Source organism: Melanostigma gelatinosum, assembly GCF_949748355.1.
Source record: "Melanostigma gelatinosum genome assembly, chromosome: 24".
Taxonomy (NCBI): Eukaryota; Metazoa; Chordata; class Actinopteri; order Perciformes; family Zoarcidae; genus Melanostigma; species Melanostigma gelatinosum.
The window spans coordinates 4,600,099-4,623,654 of record NC_136657.1 but is presented as its reverse complement, the minus strand read 5'-3'; the positions used below and the strand labels follow the sequence as shown (position 1 = coordinate 4,623,654).

General features: G+C 45.5%; 4 protein-coding genes across 7 annotated transcripts in view; 2 read left to right on the top strand and 2 right to left on the bottom strand.

Annotated features, from left to right (window-relative positions):
* Nucleotides 1-131: 131 nt before the first annotated feature.
* LOC306797466 (keratin, type II cytoskeletal 8-like) lies at nucleotides 132-3,337 on the top strand (the record flags this gene model as incomplete). The annotated part of the gene is made up of 9 exons (XM_079296832.1): nucleotides 132-284; nucleotides 1,476-1,684; nucleotides 1,875-1,935; nucleotides 2,033-2,128; nucleotides 2,239-2,403; nucleotides 2,492-2,617; nucleotides 2,700-2,920; nucleotides 3,001-3,026; nucleotides 3,165-3,337. 9 exons carry the CDS (start codon nucleotides 132-134, stop codon nucleotides 3,335-3,337), a joined length of 1,230 nt encoding a protein of 409 aa, XP_079152958.1.
* Nucleotides 3,338-4,519: 1,182 nt separating this feature from the next.
* Nucleotides 4,520-5,551, bottom strand: LOC306797182 (G-protein coupled bile acid receptor 1-like; the record flags this gene model as incomplete). The annotated part of the gene is made up of 1 exon (XM_079296411.1): nucleotides 4,520-5,551. One exon carries the CDS (start codon nucleotides 5,549-5,551, stop codon nucleotides 4,520-4,522), a length of 1,032 nt encoding a protein of 343 aa, XP_079152537.1.
* A 3,038-nt stretch (nucleotides 5,552-8,589) lies between these two features.
* Nucleotides 8,590-12,096, bottom strand: aamp (angio-associated, migratory cell protein). Its single transcript, XM_079296406.1, has 11 exons — nucleotides 11,798-12,096; nucleotides 11,271-11,399; nucleotides 11,074-11,193; nucleotides 10,849-10,988; nucleotides 10,410-10,554; nucleotides 10,233-10,316; nucleotides 9,977-10,092; nucleotides 9,757-9,851; nucleotides 9,472-9,562; nucleotides 9,227-9,381; nucleotides 8,590-9,138 (listed from the first exon to the last, which is right to left on the bottom strand). Exons 1-11 carry the CDS (start codon nucleotides 11,886-11,888, stop codon nucleotides 9,063-9,065), a joined length of 1,242 nt encoding a protein of 413 aa, XP_079152532.1. The 5' UTR covers nucleotides 11,889-12,096; the 3' UTR covers nucleotides 8,590-9,062.
* A 5,740-nt stretch (nucleotides 12,097-17,836) lies between these two features.
* The window catches only part of LOC306797176 (histone deacetylase 4-like), a gene marked incomplete at its 5' end in the record, with an annotated part of 35,484 nt that continues 29,764 nt past the window's right edge, over nucleotides 17,837-23,556 (top strand). For all 4 annotated transcript variants that reach the window (XR_013773101.1, XM_079296403.1, XM_079296400.1 and 1 more), the window contains 2 exons: nucleotides 17,837-17,953; nucleotides 20,101-20,430. Coding sequence is in view for 3 of the 4 variants with exons in the window: in XM_079296403.1 (XP_079152529.1) it covers nucleotides 20,409-20,430 (22 nt within the window). The remainder of the gene's footprint in view (nucleotides 17,954-20,100; nucleotides 20,431-23,556) is intronic.

Sequence of the window (23,556 nt, the reverse complement as noted above, 5' to 3'; positions counted from 1 at the left end):
ATTGGACGCATGCAGAATTTGGGGAGGTGATGGGTGGTCCTTGTCGACCTTAAAAGCAGCTGAGGCTGCAGGTGCCTTCACAGCTCACCTGTTCAACTTCTGGGTTTCATCTCGCTGTTACAAGCTTCGAAATGTCTAAACCGAGAGATTACAGCAGCCAGTCCTCCCCCGGCACCAAGGGACCGGTGTCCTCCACCAACAATAACATCGACCCGTCGGGCAAATCCAGGGAGAAGGACGCCATGGTTGGACTCAACGACAAGTTCATCCAGTTGATTGACAAGGTGCGTAAATTAAAATGTGTTGATTCATTTAAAAAAAAGTGTAATTAATTAATTGGGCTACTTATAGTTGATTTAGTACTTTTCATGGGACTAAAAAGGTTATAACTAAATAATGACGTTATGTAATACATTATGTATTAAACAATATAGGCCACATATAAAGAACAGGGCGTTGTTCTCTCTTTTTGATGTTGTTTTTTGTTGGGCTATAATAATAAAATATTGAATCTATTCAGTGTGTTTGTGCATTTTTCATACTTTTATGAATTAATAATTCCTTTTGTTGGTTGTGTTCGTTTGCTATTTCATCCACTCATGAAACCAACGCAAAATGTCCCAATGAGTCCTACAAGCAGAACAATACTGAATTGAACAACAAATGAACAACAAGCCTTTGTTGAGCTTATAACATTTATAAAAACATGTTTCCAATCCGGGAGCATGACTGATATATATATATATATATATATATATATATATATATATATATATATATATATATATATATATATATATATATATATAATATTACATATATATATATATATATATATAATATTACATATATATATATATAATATTACATATATATATATACAAATATATATATATATATAATATTATATTATAGCAGCCTCTGTCTGCCGTAGTTAGCTATTTGTGTAACCGGAGGCCATGAAAAGCGTCTCCTGTTGCTCGCTTATACCTTCATGACAATGTTGGAGGTACAGATAGGACGCCACCTTGTGGATAATGACATAACTTTAAATCTGAATTCTGTTAGGGTCATCAGTCTGTCAACATTAATTGCCAATTACGAGCTAATGACCACGGTGGAAAACCAATCAAATTGCAGCAGGGAATCAGAGTTGGGCATGCGCAGTAGTTATTTCCCACACTAGGGCCACTTCGTGGCAGAATGAAATGAATGAACCACACTTATATTTAGTTTCCAGCAGGTGGGGCTAAACTTACATATTTAGAGTATGCAAAGGACCACATATAACAAAGGTTAGCATCTATAGCTACAGTGTATTTAGACATTGCATTCCTCATATTTATTTTCCCCCATCACATAAAATAACAGGACTATTTTATAATGTTTTTTTTATTTTGGCTTGCCTCAATGGCCTTTACTTCTTTGCAATGTGTCTTCTTCTGCATTTCACCCTTTGTGTGTCTCTGTCTTAGGTGAAAAAGCTGGAGGACGAGAAGAAAAAGCTTGGCGTGAAGCTGAAGATCCTCAAGGACCAGGGGGACTATGAGGGCAAAGTTGACGACATCGTCAAGCAGCTGGAGAACGAGATGGAGCAGCAGATCGAGAAGTTGCTCAACGACCAAGAAAAACTGCAGGCGGAGCTGGTTCAGAACCAGGAGGAGGTGGACCACACCAAGAAGAGGTCAGTCGGTCACGGCCAGTGTTTAGACACACTAGACCCCCTTCAGCTTTCAGTATGTCCTTATTTGGATGAGAATATGTTCAGTGAAGGGAAATCATTTCCCTGTTTTCCACAGCTGCAAACACAGTATAAATCCAGAGGACTCGAATATGTCATTAAACTCACTGTTCACCCTTTCTATTGGTTTCAGGTATGAGGAGGAGTTTGTGAAGAAAGCTGAACTGGAGAATGAGTTTATCGTCAAGAAAAAGGTACCGTCTCTTATTTATTCAACCTCCGGCAATCTGAGATTTTGGAAATAGTGTCTGCCCTGTATTTAATCATAGGCATGTGTTTAATGTCTAACAGGACGTAGATGGCGGTCACTTGGAGACAGTAGATCTGGTTCTGGAGCTGGAGGACCTGATGGGGAAACTGGACTTCCTCAGGCTTGGCTATGACGAGGTACACACATGGCTTATTGTATGTTTGTATTGTTCACCCTTTTGTTTCGTTACATATCTCTCTCTGTGCTGTCAAGCTGCAACCTGGTATCCGCGTCTGCCCCCTTGCAGGAGATCAAGGAGCTGGAGTCACTCGTCCAAAACGAGACAGTGGTCCTCTATGACGACAGCAAACGGTCTCTGGACATGGACAAGATCGTCGAGGGGGTCAAGAATCAGTATGCCAACATGGCCGCCCGCACCAGGGACGAAGCCGAGCACTGGAACCAGAAAAAGGTGAGGAAGAGGAAGCTTCTTCCTGGAACCAGCCCTGTACAGTTACAAACAGACATGGTGAAAATGTGCCGTCTCCCCCACCCCTTAGATGGATGCCATGGTCTTAACTGCAGGACAGCGTGAGAAGGATGTGCGTGATTTAAAGAGGGACATCTCAGACCTGGTGCGCCACAGCCAGAGGCTCAACGGGGACCTGGAGGCTCTCCAAAGGAAGGTTGTGATCACACAGATAAACACTCCCAGAGTCCACCAGTTCAGCCGCCGATGTTCTCTTTACACTCTGTGTCTTATGTTAGGAAGAGTCCCTGAAGAAGGACATCATCGACAGGAGGACAGAAGGCGACAACAACCTGGAGAGGGCTCAGGAGGACATCGGCCAGCTGGAGGAGGCCTTGAGGCGGACCAAGCAAGACTTGGCCGGACAGATCCGCGAGCACCAAGACCTGATGAACCTGAAGCTGGCCCTGGACATCGAGATCGCCACCTACCGCAAGCTGCTGGAGGGCGAGGAGCAGAGGTATGAGAGCACGTTGCTGTCCGTTGTCACATGTACCGCCATGCGTTTAACGACTGTCTCTGTCTCTCCTCTCTGTGAAGAATGTACCACCTCATGCGCAACGGAGGTGAGAACCATTTCATGCACAATCAACCTTCTCATGACTGATTCATGCTTTGTGTGCCGCTAAAATCAGACCTCTCTTTCGCTCAGATTTCTAAAAAAACAAACAAACCAACCAATCCAAGTCCTTACTCGCACGCAGATGTCCACCAGCAACACCTGCTCGAGAAGCCGCGAGCCCCAGAACCCACCCAGAACCCGGCCGGTACCCTGATACCGGCAGTGGACCCGGCCTCCAAGAAACGCCTGCTCATCCGGGTGGAGGTGGAGGAAGGCAGAGTCGTGTCCGAAAGCTCCCATTACGCCGAAGATTGACCAGCAGTGTCCCCTCACGCCTCTTTGTCTGCAGCATTACAGTCAATCCGCAAAAATGTGAATTTAAGAATGAAATAAACTCTCCAGGAATCATCATGAAAGTGGCTTTTAAATGCAACAATCCTCACGCTACCTCGGTGTGCTGTCTAACAATAGCTTCTTGGCCGGTGGAAGGATTTGTCCGAGAACTTGGGGAGACGTTTTGTTTATGCCAAGCTGTGTTTTGAAAAGATATATCTTTTCTTATCAAAGTTTACTCTTAGATATTTACAGTTGAATACAGTTAATAAATAAAGCGCCAAGAGTACAGTCTCCTCCTCCTCCTCCTCACAATATTCCGATGTGGAAAAACATGCTCGAACACGGCAACATATCCCATCCCTCCTCATGTCCCATAACAGTCGGAGCTTGTTTGCTCTTTAATTGGATTAAAGTCTCCTTTCCACCCACATACTGTACAAACACGGCTAAAAAAAACCGCACTTTGATTGGGGAAACAAAAAGCAGGGCATAATTCTGTGTTTAATCAAGTCTCAAATTAAAATCTAATTCCCCCTCAATGGATCTTACCGACAAATATAACTTTTGGTCTTCGAATGGAAGTATTTGAACGCAGCAGACGTATCTCTGAAGCCTGATAAGCTCCCTGTCACAGTTCATCTAAAAACAGCAAAAGCTGGGAACTCATTTCCAACTTCAGTTTGCACACGCGGTCTTCCCCTCGTGTCCGGCATAGAATAGAAATGTACTTTATTCATCCCCAAGGGGAAATTTGTCTGGCATTTGCCCGGCATGTTCGTGCTGAAGCTCTCGTTTTTGTCACGTCTTGCAGATGAATTCGGGACTCCCCTCTTCAGCTTGCATACCAGTTTATAAACAGCAGTTTGAGAAGAAGGAGTAAACATGGCGGGCAGACGGAGAAAATCTCCCACCGGTTCAACGGACATCCAGAGCAGGCAGCACAAAGAGAAATGAGGACATGCATGTGAGCTATGTTTATTACAGGACGTACAACACTGCAGCGATGATGGAGTTTTGTAGGCCAACCAGGAAGTTAGCGTTCCACTTGTTCTAAAAGCCAATGGGATATCTTTCCATTTGACTTTTGGATTATTGCGGAAAATAAGCTCTGTGGCAACCACTCGTCAATGATCCTCAGAAATAGAACTCCTCACTGCTTTCTCAGACTGCCACCTCCTCCTCCGGCCCCTGCATCCTTCGCCTCCATCTGTCTCTGAGCTTCCGGAGAAGCTTGCAGCAAGGTTCCGTGTACTGCCTGTTGGAGAGGCCGAGCACCAGCGGCACCGCCGCCATGCTTCCGATGCCGCTGCACGACAGCACGATGTGAGTGGTGGAGCTCCGCTTGGTGTCGCTGGTCAGGAACACGATGCACACGTGCATGTAAATGAGGTAGGGCACCCAGCACGCCAGAAAGATCAGCGACACGGCCACCACGCAGCGAACGTAGCGCAGGTTCAGCCTCTGCTCGCGGTCCGAGGCCTGACTTCCCCGCTCCACCGAACGTTGGAGGCGACAAATGTCCTTCATCTGGCCTCGGGTGATCCATAACACACGACCGGTCATGCCAGCAATGGCTAGTATGGCAGGAAGGACGAGTCCATACACCTCCAAGTAGATGAAAGCGTTGGGGAAGACTCGCCTGTACGAGCAGCACGTGGTTTTGTTTGGCGAACAGTTTGAAAGTGCTGTTATATTTTGGCTACTTGCACAACAGTTGTTCCAATCCGGCCCTGTCCAGTTATTCCACCCGAAAGCAGGCAGGGATGCGTACAGAAGTGGCGGGGCCCAAACCACAAGCAACGCCAGGGGGAAGCTGCGATGCATCCACAAGTTACTGTAATGCAAGGGGTCGACGATGCAAATGTAGCGCTCGTAGTGCACCATCACCAGGTTGAACAGGAACGCCAGGAAGAGGAAGTTTGGGAAAACGTGCACCACCAGGCAGGAGCTCAAACTCAACTCCCGGTTCAGACCCATGAGCGGTATGAAGGGCAGCGCCACGCCCGTGCACAGGTCCGCCACCAAGAGGCTGAAGAAGAAGTAGTTGGGCGTGTCGTGGAGCTGGCGGTTCCAGGCGATGCCCAACATGATGACGAGATTGGCCAGGATGATGCAGGTCGACAGCGGTACGGTGATGGCATAGATGAGCTGCTCCCCGGAGAGCAGCGCGCGGGAGTCGTTGTAGTCCATCATGTGTGACCTCTGCACACTTCCGCTCCTTTGCAGCCTGGTTCTGCTCCCATCAAGGCACAGCTGCCCTGCAGGGAAGGAGACGCAGAGTAGCAGTGGAGGCCCAACAAGCTTGACATGTTCCATCACAGCAAGTGAAACTTTCAGAGGAAATGCAAAACCAAAAAAGAGAGGACAATAAACTCAGAAAAGGTATTCTCTATTCAAGAAGTTCTGGAAACCTCTTGAAAGCCAATTTAAGTCAGTGAAAGCTACAATCTCAGTTGAACAAAGTGACCTCTCATTGGGAATAAAGAGTGAGAATAAACCCACTCAGCTCTTAATCAGTGAAACTAATTGACCTCTTTGTTAGCAGCCGAGATAAGAGCGTGAATGGATTGGAGTCCGCTGTCATTCAATAATTCATCAGCTGGGACTCTGGAGTTACACCCCGCTTTGTGTCCGTTCTATGTCCCGGAGATCATTTCACAAGTTTGACTTCAGGGAACAAGTCAGTTTATGGTCAAGCGACATTCTCACGTTGAACTACAATAAACCACATATTACACATCGTTTTATTTGTCCATATGTTTTATGAATACTTTATTATGTCGGGTTGCAACTGTGCAACAGCTGTTAATGTGCAAAAGCGAGCATTATTACGATCTTAGAAATAAATATTGCAAAAGTCCTGTGACAGTTTCAACAAATACAGCTTTTTAAAGAGCCTTTAAGAGGTGAATACACAGAAAGGAATTGGTTTTACTTAAATTACTGCTTTCACGCTGTTTGCTTTTAATTTCACATGTCTCCGAACAAAAGGAGCAAAAAAGTGCCTCAATAAAAAAAGTCGAAATAGTTTGTAGTCCTGCAATAATGTAGAAAGTGGAAAATATACGAAAGAAATCACCAGAAATATATCATGATCTGTTTCAAAGGATGACTTCTGATAACTTTTACCTCTTCTCTTCTTTGGATGAACGGTCCAGTCGTGTATCCTTTGGCAAAGGAAATGCAAATAAATCACAGTTTCTGATCACAATCCTGATAACCTCGACCCGGTTCCCCTGCATGTCACATCCACAAGCAGAAGATTCCACATCAACGACAGCCTCACCACAAACTACACGGGAAACAGAGAGAGCAGCCTAAGTCTGTTCCTCAGAGACTTTAAAGGGGAAGTGCACACTGGAGGAGGAGGCGGCAGCAGTTCTACTGCTTATAGTCTCTTCCTGACAGGGGGGGGGGGGGTCACACTGAGGATGAAGCGTTGACACTTCACCTATGAACTTGTTTCATCCATCAGACGGATGGAAAGATGTTATCCCTGCAGCCTGAAAATGATAAGGCCATTCCTGGGTAACATCAGCAGGCCTGGCATGCGGTCTGGTTCCACACCCTCCACCATGAAAGCCAAGCTGCTATTTTTTATTTCACTTTTAGAAACATTCTTTCAACGTACGACACTCTGTAAAAATGAGTCCACAACATACTCCGAGTCGGTTAAAGATGCATTTCACTGCTTTTACTTGGCCCTTCACTGACCTAAACATACACACGGTGTGTACGTCTGAATTCATAACAGCTGTCACACGTGTCTCATATTTAAACACAGTGTTGGATGGGAGGCCCGGGCGGTGACCTGCTTTCTTAGCCAGACACGGAAGACTCCTTCACTGATAGCCAAGAGGAGCAGACCTGGTGCCGCTCGAGATGGACGAGCTCCCGTCAGATGGTGGTTTTAAACAGAGATGTCTGGGAAGACACTACGCAGGGAGGACACGAAACATCTTCACGGTACAGAAGGAGAAGATGGAGCGCCTTGGCTTTCCGAGAACAGGCTTTCTGAAACAGATTTGAATGGGTCCTCATCCTGCAGACATGTTTACCTTGGCACCAGCAGCGGCCTCTTTGTTCGGCAGCAATATGAGCTGCAATTTAACAGATCGGGCTTTCGGTCCCTGTGGAGGTCTGGAGGTGATAATCCTCTGGGCCACTCCTCGCCTTTTGTCTTCACAGCAGGCTGACCTTTGAGGCCAAACACACCGCGGTGACAGATGAGGAAAATATCCTGCTGCCAGTGAACGCCACACACACACACAGGTGTCATTTCCCCCTCTGGTCACTGAATGACTTTCTGCAAGTTATAGTGCAGAAACACATACAACAAAACATGCAACACCTTCGAGAATCACACAAACGTGTGTGTTCGTGCATGTGTTTTACGGGCCGCCTGTCTGGGTGAGTTATGCATGGACACATGCACATTTGGACACACACAATGAGGATCCAGGTACGAGGAAGAAGCACTTGTGCGCAGGATACCGACTGACGGGTGTTTTTCCCTGGTTGTGACTTACAGCCGGCGGGAGAGGAGGGAAATAACAGAACAATAGGGTTCAACGGGCAGAGCAGCTGCTGGCCTTGAAACAAGACTTTTTAAACGTTTGAGCGTCGGTTCGAGTACAAACCGTAGCGTTGGTCTTTAAAGCTAATCTCACTGAGCATAAGAGACATTCTGTGTGTTTGCCGTTGCAGTGGGAGGACAGGAAGATAAATGTGGCGTTCAACAGGAGTAATGACTTAATGAAGCTCCTCATAGTGTCTGTGTGGGAGCGGGTCACCGTGGGCTAAACATAACCTGATCTATTAAATGATAAGAATCTTAATTTGGTATTAAAGACGTGTTGCTACGCAGTTGGGCTTTTCTAAATCACAGTCATCCACTGTGACTGTACTCAGCAGCTTCTCATTTTGAACCCTCGACCTTGACTCATCTCTCGGCTGCGGTTTAAGGGTCCTGTCGTCTGCAGACTGACTCATCTCCTCCCTTTACTCACATCGGATAAGATGGATAAAACCGATCAGGGTTAAAAGTGAATCAAACCAGAGTCTAAACAAGTGAAGAGACGCTTCCTCAGCCCCCCCACAAGTCAGCGGGACCCACAAAACGTTTCCTCCCCGAGTATGAACGCACTGCTTCATCTTATCTCAGCTGACACACACGTGTAAACTATTTTATCAGATGAAGTTTCAAGAGGTGCAGGCGGCCATTCGCCCTGAAGAAAGCCAATCATTTATTGTGTTGTATTTACTAGGACAAAAAACAATTATGGAACAACTTCTAACTAAGACCAAAGGAACATTAAAAGGGATGTCAAAGGCACCGGCCACTGTAATGAATCTCTCTTTGACTCTGTTTAGTTTAGTGTCTCAGATTCTTGCACAAGAGCGGACTCAAGAAAATAATGAGCAACAGCTTGTTTTAAACTTCTGTCCAGACCAGATCAAAAACTCTCTCTTTCTCTCTCAGTTTCTTGAATTATCTTAAAGTCCTGATGAAAACGGGACAAATGATGGTTTGGATGCTACGATCACACTAAAGCGGGTCAGATATGTACGATGGCGAGACCACAATGTTAAAATCCTGAGGGGGGGGGGGGGGGGGGAAGCATGTTCTCGAGTGTTAAGAAAACAACAAGTCCGTTCATGAAATGTCTCTGCTGGATTTCCTCCGATCTTCCTGCTGCTCTCTTTACCGGTCGGGTCTCTGGAGGCAGAAGACCTTCGCCTGCTTGTCTCCTGACGCGGTGACTGCGAGAGACGCCTCCCTGGAGGAGAAAAAGAACAACAAATTTAGCGTTTGAAGAAACCAAAAAAAAAGACGATGTAGAAATAACGAGAAGGCAAAAGTCGCACCTGTTGATGGTGAAGTTGAGGATCTCGGCAGTGTGGCCGCGGTACTCGGACACGATGCCGCCAGAACGGGCGTCCCACAGGCGCAGCGCTCCGTCTAAGCAGCCGGTGGACACCACAGAAGAAGACTCCTCCCACTGCAGGTGAACGATGCCAGCCTGGAGGACCACGGACAGGAATATAAACACACAGTTCTTCTTCTGCTTCTCTGCGCGCTAAACTGAACAAAAGCTTGTGCCGCGTGGTACCTCGTGAGAGCACCTGTGCCTCAGGACCTGCGTGCCGAGGTCGTATATGGCCAGAGTCCCATCCAGGTACGCCACAGCAACGAGAGGCAGGCTGGCAAAGACGAGAGAGACGACACGTTTGAGCATTTAATAAGCCGCAAGCTTGAGAAATTTGAAACGTTGTAACTAACCAGAAAACACACATTTACTGTGAAAATGATTAAACCGTGGCACCTGGATTCACCCGGTGAGCCGACATGGAAACCTTCTGCAGTTTAATGTCTACTCAATGACTTCACAACTCACATGTTGCAGAACCCCACAGACTCGACAGAGTTGGATTGGTTCTCCTCCGTCTGCGCTTTGGCTTTGCCGCTCTCCAGCGAGAACGCTCCGACCACCTTCACACGGCAAGCGACACAAGCGACACACAGCGGTTAGAGCACTGATAAAAACGGCGTCGGGACAATGTGTCTGTGCTTCGTTACTGCACACAGCTTCCTCCTCCATCTTTCCGGACACCCACTTTGCCTGTGGCGGTGTTGACGAGTTTGGCAAAACCGTCCACGGAACCGGTCAGCACCAGAGAGCCGTCCTTGTTACACGCCAGGCAGGTGAGCGCCCCCCTGTGTCCGTCCTGACCTGTCGAACGAGACAAAACCAAATCCATTTCTGCTATCATCAAATCCAACACGCTCTCATCTAGATAACGCAAATCTACTAAAAACCTTAAATGTAGGAAAACAGCAGGATGAAACTACATGCTGTGCTGCCTGACTCACCTTTAATGACGTGGGCGGCGTTTCCCTGCTTCAGATCCCACACGCGTACCGTTCCATCCTCATAACCCACCACGGCCCGTTTACCTGGGGACATTTTCACAATTCAGTATTTTCACACAAAGACTTCTGAGAAATTCTGTGGGTGAATTTGTGTCGTGTATTTTCGACATCTCTCACCATCGGGGAGGACTTTGCCGCTGGTGGCCTGGCAGGCAGAGCTCTGGAAGGTTTTGCAGTCTCCTGAAGGGATCTTCCACATCCACACGTTGCCGTTGTCTGTGCCCGCCAGCAGCACCGGAGCGCAGGGATGCCACTCCAACCACTGAGGAGGAAGCCGGGTAAAGACAGCCACAACATAACAGCTGCGTTAAGACACAGATTGTTTCCCGCTGCAGTTTGCTGCTGGGAGCCAAAGAGCAGATCTAAAGGGCAAGATTGGAGAATGTCTGATCCTCCACAAGTTCTCAGCCCGAGCGGTCATCCCTTCTTACTTGCTCATAAATTCCTTCAGCCCACATAAAAAGGCTTTTCACAAGTGCTTACAGATGCACAAACTAAACAGACACTACTGCTGATGCAGAAGCCGATTATTGGATCGCACTCTTTCCCTCCTCACCTCCAGATCGCCCACTTCGAAGGACCAGACCTCCTCTTTGGTTTCTACTTTCCAGACTTTAATCATGCCGCTCATGTCGCCGGTAGCCACCATGGAGGAGTCGTGGCTGAACACGGCGCACGTCACAGAGTCTTTGTGACCTGTGGAAGCAACAGGGGGAAAATGACTGCTTCTGTACACGCAGCTTGGATCTTCTAGCGCCTTCAGTCGGCCTCCGACACTCACCGGTGCACTCCAACAGAACTTCTCCGTTGCTCACCCTCCACACGTAGGCCTTATCGTCCTCCCCTCCCGTTACAGCCATGCTGTTCGTCGCGGGATCCAAACTCACGCAAAACACGGAGCCTGGACAAAGAAAGCCATTTAAAAGTCGAACACACTGGATCTGCCTGCTGATGCGTGAAATCGCGGCGAGGCGCTACCGGTGTGTTTGGTGAAGGTGAGCTCGCTGTCGTCTTGGTCCTCTTCCATCTCGTTGTCGGTTTCCCAGCCTTCGTCATCGTCTGCAGCGTCTTCAAAGTCGACGTCCTCCAAGTCATCAGCCAAATCATCTTGGCGAGAGGGAAAGAGAGAAAATTCAACTTTAAGATTATTGAAATTCAGTTACATAGTATGGGTAATAACAAAAGGTACATAAACTAAGAGAATATAAACTGTACTATACTATAGCATTTAGAGACCAATAAGATAAAGTGAGTGGTGCTGATAAAGTAACAGTGGTGTGATAAATAACATGATACAGAAGGTCATCATTAAAGGGCCCTTCGGCTGAAATAAAGCCCCACAAATCCTGAGCTAGGCCCTCAAACCTCTGTCAGAAAGTCAGTTTGGTTGATATTTGATGCTAACGTGCGTCCAAAACAAATCTCTACCCTGACACAGGTGTGGCCACAGTAAACATGCTGCCAAAAGCGACTTGCAGTAGAGTTGTAAACAGTTTTCAACCAACCGGGATCAGGCTCCATCTCGTTTAGGTCGATGACTTCAATGATTTCCTCATCTCCGTATAGATCAATCGTATTTTCCTGCATGTTGTCCATGCTCTTAGCGAGCTAAAAGCTAGCAAAACAACCGAAAAGTAGTATAACACGCGCGAGTAAAGCTAACGGTAGCTAACCTGACTCTCACTGTGAGCTAGGCACTGACAGAATCGGTTAACGGTTACACTTTTGTCTGTGAATATCAATATAACAGTCGTTAAATGTCAAATGAACTGCCTCCCTATGTTATTCTCACATGCTGCGGAGACTTCAGAGACAGACGCGCGATGATGACGTGTGGACGTGGTCGCAACAACTTCAGCGTCATTCAACTCCGCGACCACAAGATGGCGGTGCTGTGCAAAATTGATGATACTGCTCAGAAAATACTGTTAAACCAGTTTGGAGGATGTTTAAAAGCCTGGAGATGGTTTATAAAGATGCTTCGACCTCTTATTGTGTCATTTCTCCTCATAAACATAAACATTCACACTAAACGAATCTGTCTTTTTACGTTTTGGATGAGACTTTAGCATGATAGCATGAACTGCTAGTTTTTTCTATTATTATTTCATTTTTGCTTGTTTTTTATGAATAGTTTTCTGTCGAAGTCAATTTCAATAAAGAGATATTGACCTCAAAGTGACAGAATAATTATATTTGAGAGTGTGTTGGCTTTCAGAAAGAGAGACACAATTTATTTAAATCATAGCATTAGTATTAGACACTAAAAATATCAAACAATTTCTCAAATAATAAGAATCTTTTCTTTTCTATTTCTATCAATAATTAGGCAGACATAGACTTCCAGCGTCAAATATGTACAGAGCCATTATTTTCATAGTTTTCGTGCAACCATCACAAAACCCAATTTGCCCCCAGCTGATTTCAACAACTGTATTTCTGTTTCTTGTGTTTGTCATCAGGCTCATGATCAGCATCATGCAGAAAATATGTTTTACACAGTTCCCATTTTTGAGTATTTTCATAGGAAGCAGCACAGGAAGCAAAAGTCCTCGGCCACACAATTCTCGGCCACACAGTCGCTCTTAAACTAGCCCCGTGAAGTGTTCCTCATTGTGTGATTGGAATAATATGTCCCTCTCAGTCAGAACAGAAGTCTCTCTCATTCCCGCCATGATTAACACTCTGCGGCCCTCTAGTGCAGTGGTTCTCAACTGGTCTGGCTGCGGGACCCACCATCACCCCTTAATGACAAGCTGGGACCCACAACCCTAATTATATACATATATATACTAGGGGTGTAACGGTACGCATATTCGTATTGAACCGTTCGGTACGAGGCTCACGGTTCGGTACGCATGACGAACCGAATACGTTTGAATAAAAAAAAAAAAACCCTTGATTTAACCAGGTAGTCCCATTGAGATTAAAAATCTCTTTTGCAAGATTTAAGTCACAATACAAGATGCAAGCAAGATGTAAGTAACAATACTACATAACATTAAGGAGCAGTTTTTGTTTTTTATGCTTATGTGTTGCTCAGAAGACACCCCAGAAGAGTCCGTCCAGTCAGAGTCGAATGACTCTGGTCTCTCTGGACATTTCTCTCTCTTGGAAATGCTCCTATGATTTGACTTTCACATCTCACACTACAACAGTCCCGCTCTGCTCTCTGTGTCCTCGTCTCTCCCCGTGTGTCGCGGACCATTTTTTTTTTAATTCTCAGGTTTCCACCAGCTTGAATCTTGACCTCTGACCTCCCTCTGCAAGGGGAACGAGAAGACAAACGTCTCTTTCTGAGTTGACGTTTGGATGTATGTATATGTGAGACTGCAGTAAACCACAGGACTAACGTTAGTGGCCCCCTCTCTTCCTTCATCGCTCCATCAAAAGCTCCATCGCCTGCGATGTTTTCACACTTAACACAGTTTGTCTACCTCAGGTTTTTGGGGGTTTTATGTCTCCTGCTTGCTATATGCTGCTGGCAGAGCTCAGCTGCTGCATGCCCTTGACCTCAGAAAACATGTTATTCAGTCCCCTCAGCAACCAGGACATCCAATAAAACAGCAATCATTGGCTGAAAAGAATTGCCGTTTCACCTCTTTCAGTCAGTTTCTCTTTTCTCTTGGTTATCAGCATCTCTTGTGAGGTTTTAGTGAGATCTTCCACATGATGTGGACCACAGATTTTGCCGATTATTCGTCTGTATTTAGGTGTAGGATACGAATGCAGGACTTTCACATTGTTGTTACGGCACTTAAGTCAAATATCGGAGTACTTCTTTTGATTCTGAGCATCAGAAAACAAGTCAAATGTATGATTCCAACAACGCTGACACGTTAAAACATTTGAAGGTGAGAGAATTGATGCCTTTGGGTGTCACAGCAAACTGGAGGTTTTCATGCTTTTCACTTGCAGCACCTTGGGTGGGCTTTCTCTGTGCCGTCATCAGGACAGCAGAGGCCAGCAGCGACCCCTTCATAAAAACATTTCTCAGTTTATCACTCCGGCAAGCTGGTTTATGTCTGAAAAACAGGACACTCAAGGGGCGCTGTTACTTTATCGGCACACACACACATGGAAACACACACTCTGCCTGACCAGGACATGGAGGCCATGCATCTACTTTTGTGTGTGTGTGTGTGTGTGTGTGTGTGTGTGTGCACCTTTTACACACACACACACATGCAAGCACACAAACAGTATCAGTAATAAGGCCCGGGAGCTGTTGCTGTGTGAGAGGTAATTACTCCATGCAGCTCAGCGAGGCTTTGATGGAAAGTTGTAGAACTGGCTCGACTGTAAGAAGCCTTGACTCTGCTTCTTCTTTCTTTCTTTATTTAACAAGAACTCTTTATGGCTCCCTTTGCCCTCTTTTCTCTCTTAAACGCTGAAGTTTCACGGCATCCTGGAAAGATTGTACGTCTCATTTTTGAATGCAAGGAAAGCCCTGAGCTCACATCACACAATCGATTGATGTCGGAAGGCTGCTGTCGCACAGGGCCCATCACACGCCGTCAAAAAGAAAAGCACTGCGAGATGTTTGGAAGCGTTTCCTTTCTTCCGCTGGCAAAGCGAACCTTCTTTATGGAGCTGAGGTCGGCCTGCTTTGTCCGCACGCTGCGTCTGACTCATGTGGGACCGCGTTGGGCGAGATGACGGCTTCCCTTCTCAAAACCACTAACAGCCAGTTGTGTGTGCTCTGCAAGTGGTCTGGTCCACAGCCTGTGTGTGATGTGTCTGCTGTGGTGGCAGAGCGGCAGTCTGTGCAGGCCGTACACGCTCGCCTGTTGACTTTCTAGCCAGATCGCTGCTCCTTTCCCAGCCCACCGGCCAGAAAAACATGAAGTATTTTTGGAACATCCATCCCTCAGGATTTGTGTTGTTTCTTTTTTTTCACCAGAGGCACGTAAGGTTCTTTGGTGCGGATACTTTTTAAAGGCATCGTGCTCCAAACCAGAGGTCTCACAGCTAAAATGTGTAATGGAAGGAGGTGATGGTGACCCCCCCCCCCCCCCCACACACACACACACACACACACACTTGGACGCAAAATAGTTCAACCAACATGATCAGCGATTTGGCAACCTGAGTGTGATGTTCACTGAATTGCAAATGTGCTGCTCTGAGCAATATAAACCAATCTAATCCCTGCTTTGACATCACTGCTCTGGACTGACACACGCACACACACGCACACACACACACACACACACACGCACACACATTTGAGTGTTCTATGCACGTCTGCGTCAGCAAAAACCCGTCGACAAACAATGCAGATGACCAAGAAAGATGTGTGCTCCCTGACAGAAAAGTTTAAACTTCGTGCTTTTGTGTCGCAAATCAGAATATGATTGTGTAAGTTGTTTTAGCAGTTTGCATTTGATCTGTAAATAATCAGTCGACAAACATCGTCACATTAACACATATTTTAAAGAGCCACGCTAGCTCTGTCCACCACTTCACAAGCAGATTTAGCTACTTTATGTAATGATCATTTTTGCAAATGTTAGCATGCTAACATGCTAAACCAAAACTATGTAATCATTGCTAAATACCAGCAAGTTAGCACCGTCATGGCGAGCATGTTAGCGTGCCGTTAGCATTTAGCTCACAGAGCTACTAGGTGCAAACTCATGTTATTTATTAGCGTAGATATAATATTATTAAAATTAAGATATCTTTAGTGCAGGACTGGTAGTTTTCATTTAATTTAAGTATTTTTTTTACTTTAGGGAGGTGTGATTTTTTTGTGCAGGTCCTCACAAACATTAATTCAACTGTATTTAACACTGGCAACACCTCATTAACGCAAACACCCTTTCTATGATTGGTTGAATATGATGTCCAGCATGTAAACAGGAGTATTACAACAATATCTAATGTTTGTTTTCATACAGATGGAGAGGGTCTGCAAACAGACAGGGTTTAGCCCTAAAGAGCTCACTCAAGCACAACAACATCAGAGATGCCTCCAAGACCAGTCGCCTTACGTAACCGATGCTCCGAATCTCATCCACAGAAATAATAATCCTCTGTTGCTAGGGAGACTGCTGTCCCAACTGGCCTCCCCTGTACTCAAAAAAGAGGAGCGACTTTGATTGATGAATGCACGCACAGAGCTGGGACGAGCTAAAAAGGTACATAAAAAGAACAGAAACAGGAAAATAACACTAAAATATATGAATAACTTGTTAAAAAATGTATTGGATTCATAGTGAAAACAATTGGATGTAGTTGCAAACTTGACCACACCGATCGAGATATTAACAGTTCAACAGTGTGAATACGTTATTGCAACAATATCTTCTTTAATATAATGAACAGTGTTAAATAAACCACTTCAAATGAGCACAATTGGAACATGAAGGGTGCTGACTAAGTGGTCCTTGAGTTTGTCTGACGGTGCTGCGGCGGTATATCAGACAAGAAAGAAATGATATATATATACTATAAATATTCTAAGGATATTTAAATGATACAAGAGCAATGAGCCAGAATTGGATAAAAATGTTTCTTTCATTTTGCCACGACTAGTTTTGGAAAGTGTTGAATAATGGAAGGAGGGTTAGTAAAGTTGCAAAATGCTGTCTTAGCGTTGGAAATTACAACAAAAAAAAGCTGCAATAACACAACATAAAATGTGTCGTGACTCCTGAATGAGCTTGATTTGCTCAATCTTTCCCTGAACATCGATTTCAATGAATCCATAATCTATAATGTTTTTTTCAGCTTCTTTGTTCCTTATAAAACACATTACAGAAAACCGTGATACATGTTGAAGGGACTGAAAAATTGCATCAGAATATAGTATTAGTTATATAGGACCAACATCAGACCAAATATGAATCTATTCATGCAGTGTAATAATGACACCACAGATAAACCTATAGGTTGTTAGAAACATACGCAAACTGCCTATTATGATTATAAAAAAGGATATTAAAATCACAATGGTATTATTAGGTTACTGTAAAGTAACCTCATAAACTAACTATCAGTGTAAGTATATTATAGGGATGTTATTATGGATACAACTTTGATATAAAGTTATAATAAACTCACCCAAATCATGAATAATGTAGGAGTATTTAGATATTTTATTATAGAGATAACACACAAAAAAACATGTTAAAGTTCTTATTAAAGTGGCACAGAAAGAGACTCTAACAATATTCTGGATTGTAATAATGGTCAATAAATATGCTTTATTTATTGTAATGTGTATCACAGACAAAATGGCTCTTACATATATATAATATAATAGAGCCATTACAGGAGATGTAAAGCATCATAAAGTTATTAAAAACAAATAAAGCCTGCGCTAGAACTACACAGAGATATTTCTAATAATATAGGACACGCCCAGAGACTTTTTCCTTGGCAATGGCCATAATATCACGCTTTATCCTCGCTGATAATCACATTTTCATCAGGCTAAAGCCCGCCCCTGGTAGATGCAGGGGCGCTCCATGTGACGCTGGGGCTGTAACAAAAATCCAGTATGGCGGAATCTGTCAGGAGATGAATTTTCTTGTCCCCCCCCCTGCGCTGAGAGGAAGAAAAAACAAAAAAAAAACAGAGTATAACATGGGAGAGAAATAAAAAGCCCTGCGGGACACGTGTTGGGACGACTGGCTTCCTCCTGGCGCGTGTAGGTGAGTTTGTGTCCTCGCGAGGGATGAATGTGTATCCGCGCCGCTTTGATGTTGATATTCAGTTCAGGGATGCGACGCACAGACAGGATTCATGAAAACAATGTCCGGCTGAAGTTTCCACTCTGCTCCGCGTCTGCGTACCGGTTGGTTTTTGTTTTGTTCACGTATCTACTTGTGGCAGGAATGATTTCACGTCTTTATTCATATTTCCATACGGTTTCTTGCGCTGTAAGCGGGCGGGAAGTGTGAGAGGGAGGTGGTGGTGGTGGTGGTGGTGGTGGTGGGGTGGGTAGACAGGCGATGTTTATTATGCCGATTGTTGCTGAGCTATTTTTAGTGCACGGCCGAGCCTTCAGGCTTTAACGCAACATACAGAGCGCTAACACGCTTCCATTGCCGTAGACCCGTGTTATTGGCGAGAAAAAGTCGTAAAACGAAGGCACGGGCCTGCGTAAAAGTGTGTGTGAATGGTTCGGGATGGGCGGTGGTAATTCTCTGCATGCGTCAATCTTTTTTCTTTTTTGTGAATGGGGGCGTACGGGTTGTTAAAGCAACATCTAAAGCAGCATATTACGGCTGTTAAAGTGTCGTAAAGCAGACTAAACAGCAGGACATATTAGTCAGAGATGGTTGTTTTTATTTGTTTGTCGTGAGGGAGTTTGGAGTGCACACACGTTTTTGTGTGACTGGCATTTACAGCAGCTGATTAATGCTAAGCTCATGTCATATTATATTTTATTTTATTTTAAGAAATGCAACAAACTTTGGCGTTCTTTCCCACCATAACTGTGTGTTTCACCCATTTCCCAGGTCTGTTTTTTAATTTTTTTACTATTTCTTCACTTTGGGCTCCAGGGCTTGTCTCCTCAGATATGTCACCCTGCATCAAGCAAGCTCTTTTAGGGACAATAGCCTGGGACACACACACACACACATGAATACCCCTCCCGAGACAGACGAGATGCCCTAGGAGAATAGTGTTGCATGAAGCCCCCCTGGAGTGTCAGCTACTCCCCGTGACACACACGTTCAACCCCCCGCCAACCCCGCCTCGCCTTGCTTCTCCATCACAAAGCGCAAGTGTACATGCACTGTGCAGTGACCGACTTTTTTGGGAGGGCAATTTGTCCTGCGGCTGCACTGTCTGGCCCTCTTGTCTTAAGACCCCCCCCTTTAAATACACACACACATGCATCCGTCCTGCTTTAGAGGACCTCTGAGACCTCTGCCAACACACACACACAAGGGCGTGAGCATGCACACTTTGCCCTCGGGCAGTTTTAACCCTTCTAAAGTCGACGTGATGCTTTTGTCTCGAGCCGTTATTACATCTGACACTGCCGCTCCAGGCTCTGGGAATTCCGGCTACCCCATGAAAAGAAAGAAAAGAACAATAATGTATTTCCAGGAACAGCCAAAAGACCAAATAGTTACTTACAGAAACAAAGAAAAGATAATTTATCTCCAAGACAAATAGAACAATCAAAGGTTCCTGCTCTGTAAAGTACACATGTTCATGAGACTACAGTGAAAGTAATACATCAGACTTTTTCCATATTTTCTCTCGACGTCGGAGCGCCCCAGTCAAAAAGAAACTATGTCCGGGACCGGCAATTTACTGCCCGATTGGTTTACAGGTTTCTTGCAGTGTAAGCACGAGCTCCAACTTGAGCTCGTACTGAGTTTTTGGCGGTTTTCTTGGATCTGCACGGCAACAGTGTTTTACTTGAAACCAAAAAAAAAAAAAAACTTGGGGTGTATTTCAAAAAGCAGGAGTCCATAAATATCCAGATTAAAAAGCAAGAAATGTAATGTTGGGAAGGTGTCGATAAAAAGACGTTATAAAGTCTGTTCTTGCTTATTCAGCATTTCAATCCAGGCTTAGAACATATAATTGATTTGATGGGTAGAGTTATTTTTGCATTTATAGATGAGCCATATCAGCTCTATACTGTAAGTGGAATTCACGACTTCAGTCAACAGTCATCAGTAGTGTCACTGAAAGACTAATACTATACATATGAGCTGTGTGTGTGGTGTGTGTGTCATGAACAGAGATGCACCTACACAGCTCTTTCTCCGATCCCTTTTTGTTTTTTACAAATTCTGTAAACCTTACGGCCCTTTTTTTTAATCCTCTCTGATAGGTTGCCAGACATCGATCTGGCTCTTTGATTGGAGCAGCCACATTTAAAAGCCTGATGGGGATTGGCTGCTGCTGCTGCTGGACGTTTGCTTCCTGTTTCCAGCCTGAAGGGACCGTTGACTGTGTTGGATCAACCTGAACACACACACACACACACTCCTGGACATCCACCGTTTTGGCATGATTACAGCTTCCTGATTGCCGTCTTGTAAATCAAACCTGCTCCTGCACACACACACACACACACACACCAAGCCGGGCACTCGCCTTCCGTGCGGCGTGGACGCTCACCCGACCGACCTGTCAGCGATGACATCACACAGCCACCAAGGTGAGATCTACGTCGGTACATTCATCTTCGTGCTTCTTTAGTCTGTCAGACTAAGTCGCAATAAAACATTTTATTTATGACTGTTAATTGGCTTGATTCAATATGAATGAGCTCCAGAGGGACGAGAGAACAAGTCCATCACAGGGCTCATTAGGAGAGTCTACGCTCCTCTTTGACACCCAATCAAAGCTCAGTTTAGGAGCTCGTGTTGCAGCGAGCTGATGAATTATTCGGCGAGCAGCTGGCAGATGAAAAGGTCCGCCCCCTGCCCCGGCCGCCGTGGTACCTGACGGTGTCGACCGTGTTTACTTTGTATACCTGGGAGTGTGTGTGCGCTATAAATACCACAGCCGAGGTAGAACCAGCGACCGAGCTGCAGCCTCGGCCCTCCAACATCTGAGCACACTACGGAGTACGCCGAGCACATGTGTGCACATGTGTTCGCTCTCTAAGATGCACACTTCCAGAGAAGGCGCCTCACTCTCCCTGTGGGGGCCAATCTCATTACATTGTTAAATCAAGCTCGGATTAGCGCGGCTCAACAGTCGTCATTAGACGAGCCATCCTGGTCCCTTAACGCCTTCACTCGTCTCCTCTTCACACAGGGCTGACACAATGAACGCCCTGCTTATCCCAAAACCCACCGCCTGCCCGTCACGCGTGTTTGCTCACCTCTCACCAAAGAAACTAAAATAGCGGCGACTCTTTTGTGAGTCCGGGAGAGACGACTCACACCAGCAGCTGCCGTTTCTCACTGTCTTGTTTGCCTCTGAAAAAGCCTTCAGAGACCGCCTCGGTCCTCAGGGTGCTGCCACGCGTGGGCGTCAATTTGAGGTGTTGCTTCTCCTGAATGACAGCTTAGAGACACACTTGTTGGATGCTGGTGCACAAACACAGAGAGAGAGAAAGAGAGAGACAGTCAAAGATATGAAATGTGAATAAATGTGCAACACTGTGGCGCTTGTCAGGCTGCCTGAAGGGATATTTTCAGAAGTGAGAATGAGCAGGGTCAGTTGTCTGTTCTGTTTAAAGACATGCATCCATTTGATTTGTCTGGTATAATTGTTCTTTTGAGGAAAAAACATGTCAGGAAATTGATCCCGCCACTTCAGGTCGCGACATTTCTTTTTTTAATGAGTGTCATTAAACAACGTTGGCTTTGTTCTCGGGGTGAACAACGAGCCTTTTTAGATCCGCGGCTCTGTTTCACTTATTTTTGCCATCCGAAGCTGCCAACTTTTTTTTTTTTTTTTCCTGAGGTTGCGTCGCACTTATTTCCAATCATGTTCCTCAAAGTAAATCCCTGTGTGTGTGTGTGTGTGTGTGTGTCGGAAAAAGTGAAACGTAAAACGCAGAACAAAAGGGGGTCAGGGGGTCAGGGGGTCTTTTTGCGGGCATTTCATCAGACAGGCTGGAGTGTTTGCACAGGAGCGATTGCTCTGTGTACCGAGAGCTTTGGCACATTAGTTTTACACTTGTGCTTAGCAATGAGCTAACGCGTTGAGCATGCGGCGTCTGTAAATGTCACGCTCGTGGATGAATCGCTACTGATAAGCAGCTAAGCCGAATATGGAGAATATAGAACATAAAAAGATGGTCCTTACTCATCCCTCAGGTCGGTGTGTCAGCACCATTATAGGCGGGATGATGAGCGGAGGCCTCTTCAGGTGGGGAATGCCACTCGCTGGCAACGATTTGGTTTTATTTTTAGTCAGAAGTGAGCCGTCTTTCCAGGAAAGTCTGCAGTGTTTACCACTGGAGCAAGAACAGGGTGTGCACATGAGTCATCTACACACACGCACATTCCTGAAAGTAATTATTAATGAATGAGAGGCTTGAACTTTAAATTGTTTTCTGCAAATATGTAAAATGAGCTCGGGCCACTAAGATCCACTATCAAAAGCCGGTATGCATCAGGATACAAAGTGTTCAGGTTCGATTTCTGCTGCTTTATTGTGCACGGTGTAGGTGTGTGCGTGTGTGTGTGTGTGTGGGCGTGAGCGCCTTTTACGGCTCTGAAACGGTGAACTTGACACGGTGCTCCCTTCCTCGAAGGCTCGGCGATATCTAAGTTACAAGCGCAGACGTTTCTAGGTTTACACAGCCTGGGAACACAACAGGAATGGTGTCGGAGACGCTATAGTGGAGATTAGATGTGCGATCACTGGTTCAAGAGAACTGTGGCGGAGTCATAGATACAAACGCTGATTGTTGTGACTGTGAGACTACAGACTGAAAGCTTCATTTTCACGAATATGTTCATGTTTCTCCCTTTGTGAGAGTAATTTGGCCCATCTTCGGGTCTCACCCCGTGCATTTGATAAACACCGCAGCACAGTACGGATCTCTGGACGCCTATAAATCCATGTTATGGATTTTCTTTTTATTACACCTGCCAGATACTATTAACGCGGCAGCAGTGGCACGGAGATTTAAGGAACTGACTCGAAGACTGGAAGATCACTTGCTGCTACCGGCTGGTAGACTGGGGGAGAAAAAAAAAAGTGAATGAGAAACACTTTCCCTTCCCCCAGGAAGAGAAAAGTGAGGAAGGTGTCCTTGAGCAAGACACATAATTCCCAACTGGTCCAGAAGAGTTCGGCTGTGGTTCCTCTGAGCTATAAAACTGTGAAAAAGTCGGTTTAAAATACAGTAAAAGTACTTTGTCAAGGCCAAAGTGTGTGATGGTTCATGCATTAAAATGTGCATTTCTCTCATCGCGTGCCCTTTTTCATCTTCTTATCCAAACGCATGCAATCGCGCTGCTCAAATCCTGGGGTGAAGGGGTTAAAAGTTTTCTCTGCAATAAAGAGGGCCCGGCTTATCCCTGCGTCTATTTTTAGAAACACACACACACACATGATATGCGCATGTGCACGCATGGCGAACAAACAATCATTATATTGGGTCTCCCGGGTTGATTCTCCTCTTCACGACTGAGCGGTTCGTTTGCGCGGGGACGACACAAAGCGGCGGCCAGTGCGATGCGAGGCACGAGGGTTATTCCGAGCCTCGTTGTCACATTTTGCCTGCCGTCCGCTCCGGCTGACATGCTTTGTTTCTCTCCAGCAGAAGCAGATTTGACAAAAAAAAATTGTGGGCAGATTGCAGAAAATGCACCTCGGC

Bases quoted from the DNA above. Each gene is read 5' to 3' on its own strand.
- aamp (XM_079296406.1), bottom strand. From the start codon at position 11,888: ATGGACAACATGCAGGAAAATACGATTGATCTATACGGAGATGAGGAA. The intron at 11,194-11,270 runs GTAGCGCCTCGC...TTCTTTGTCCAG, and splicing joins CACCTTCACCAAACACACCG to GCTCCGTGTTTTGCGTGAGT. The intron at 9,139-9,226 runs GTGCGACTTTTG...TTTCTCCTCCAG, and splicing joins CTCAACTTCACCATCAACAG to GGAGGCGTCTCTCGCAGTCA.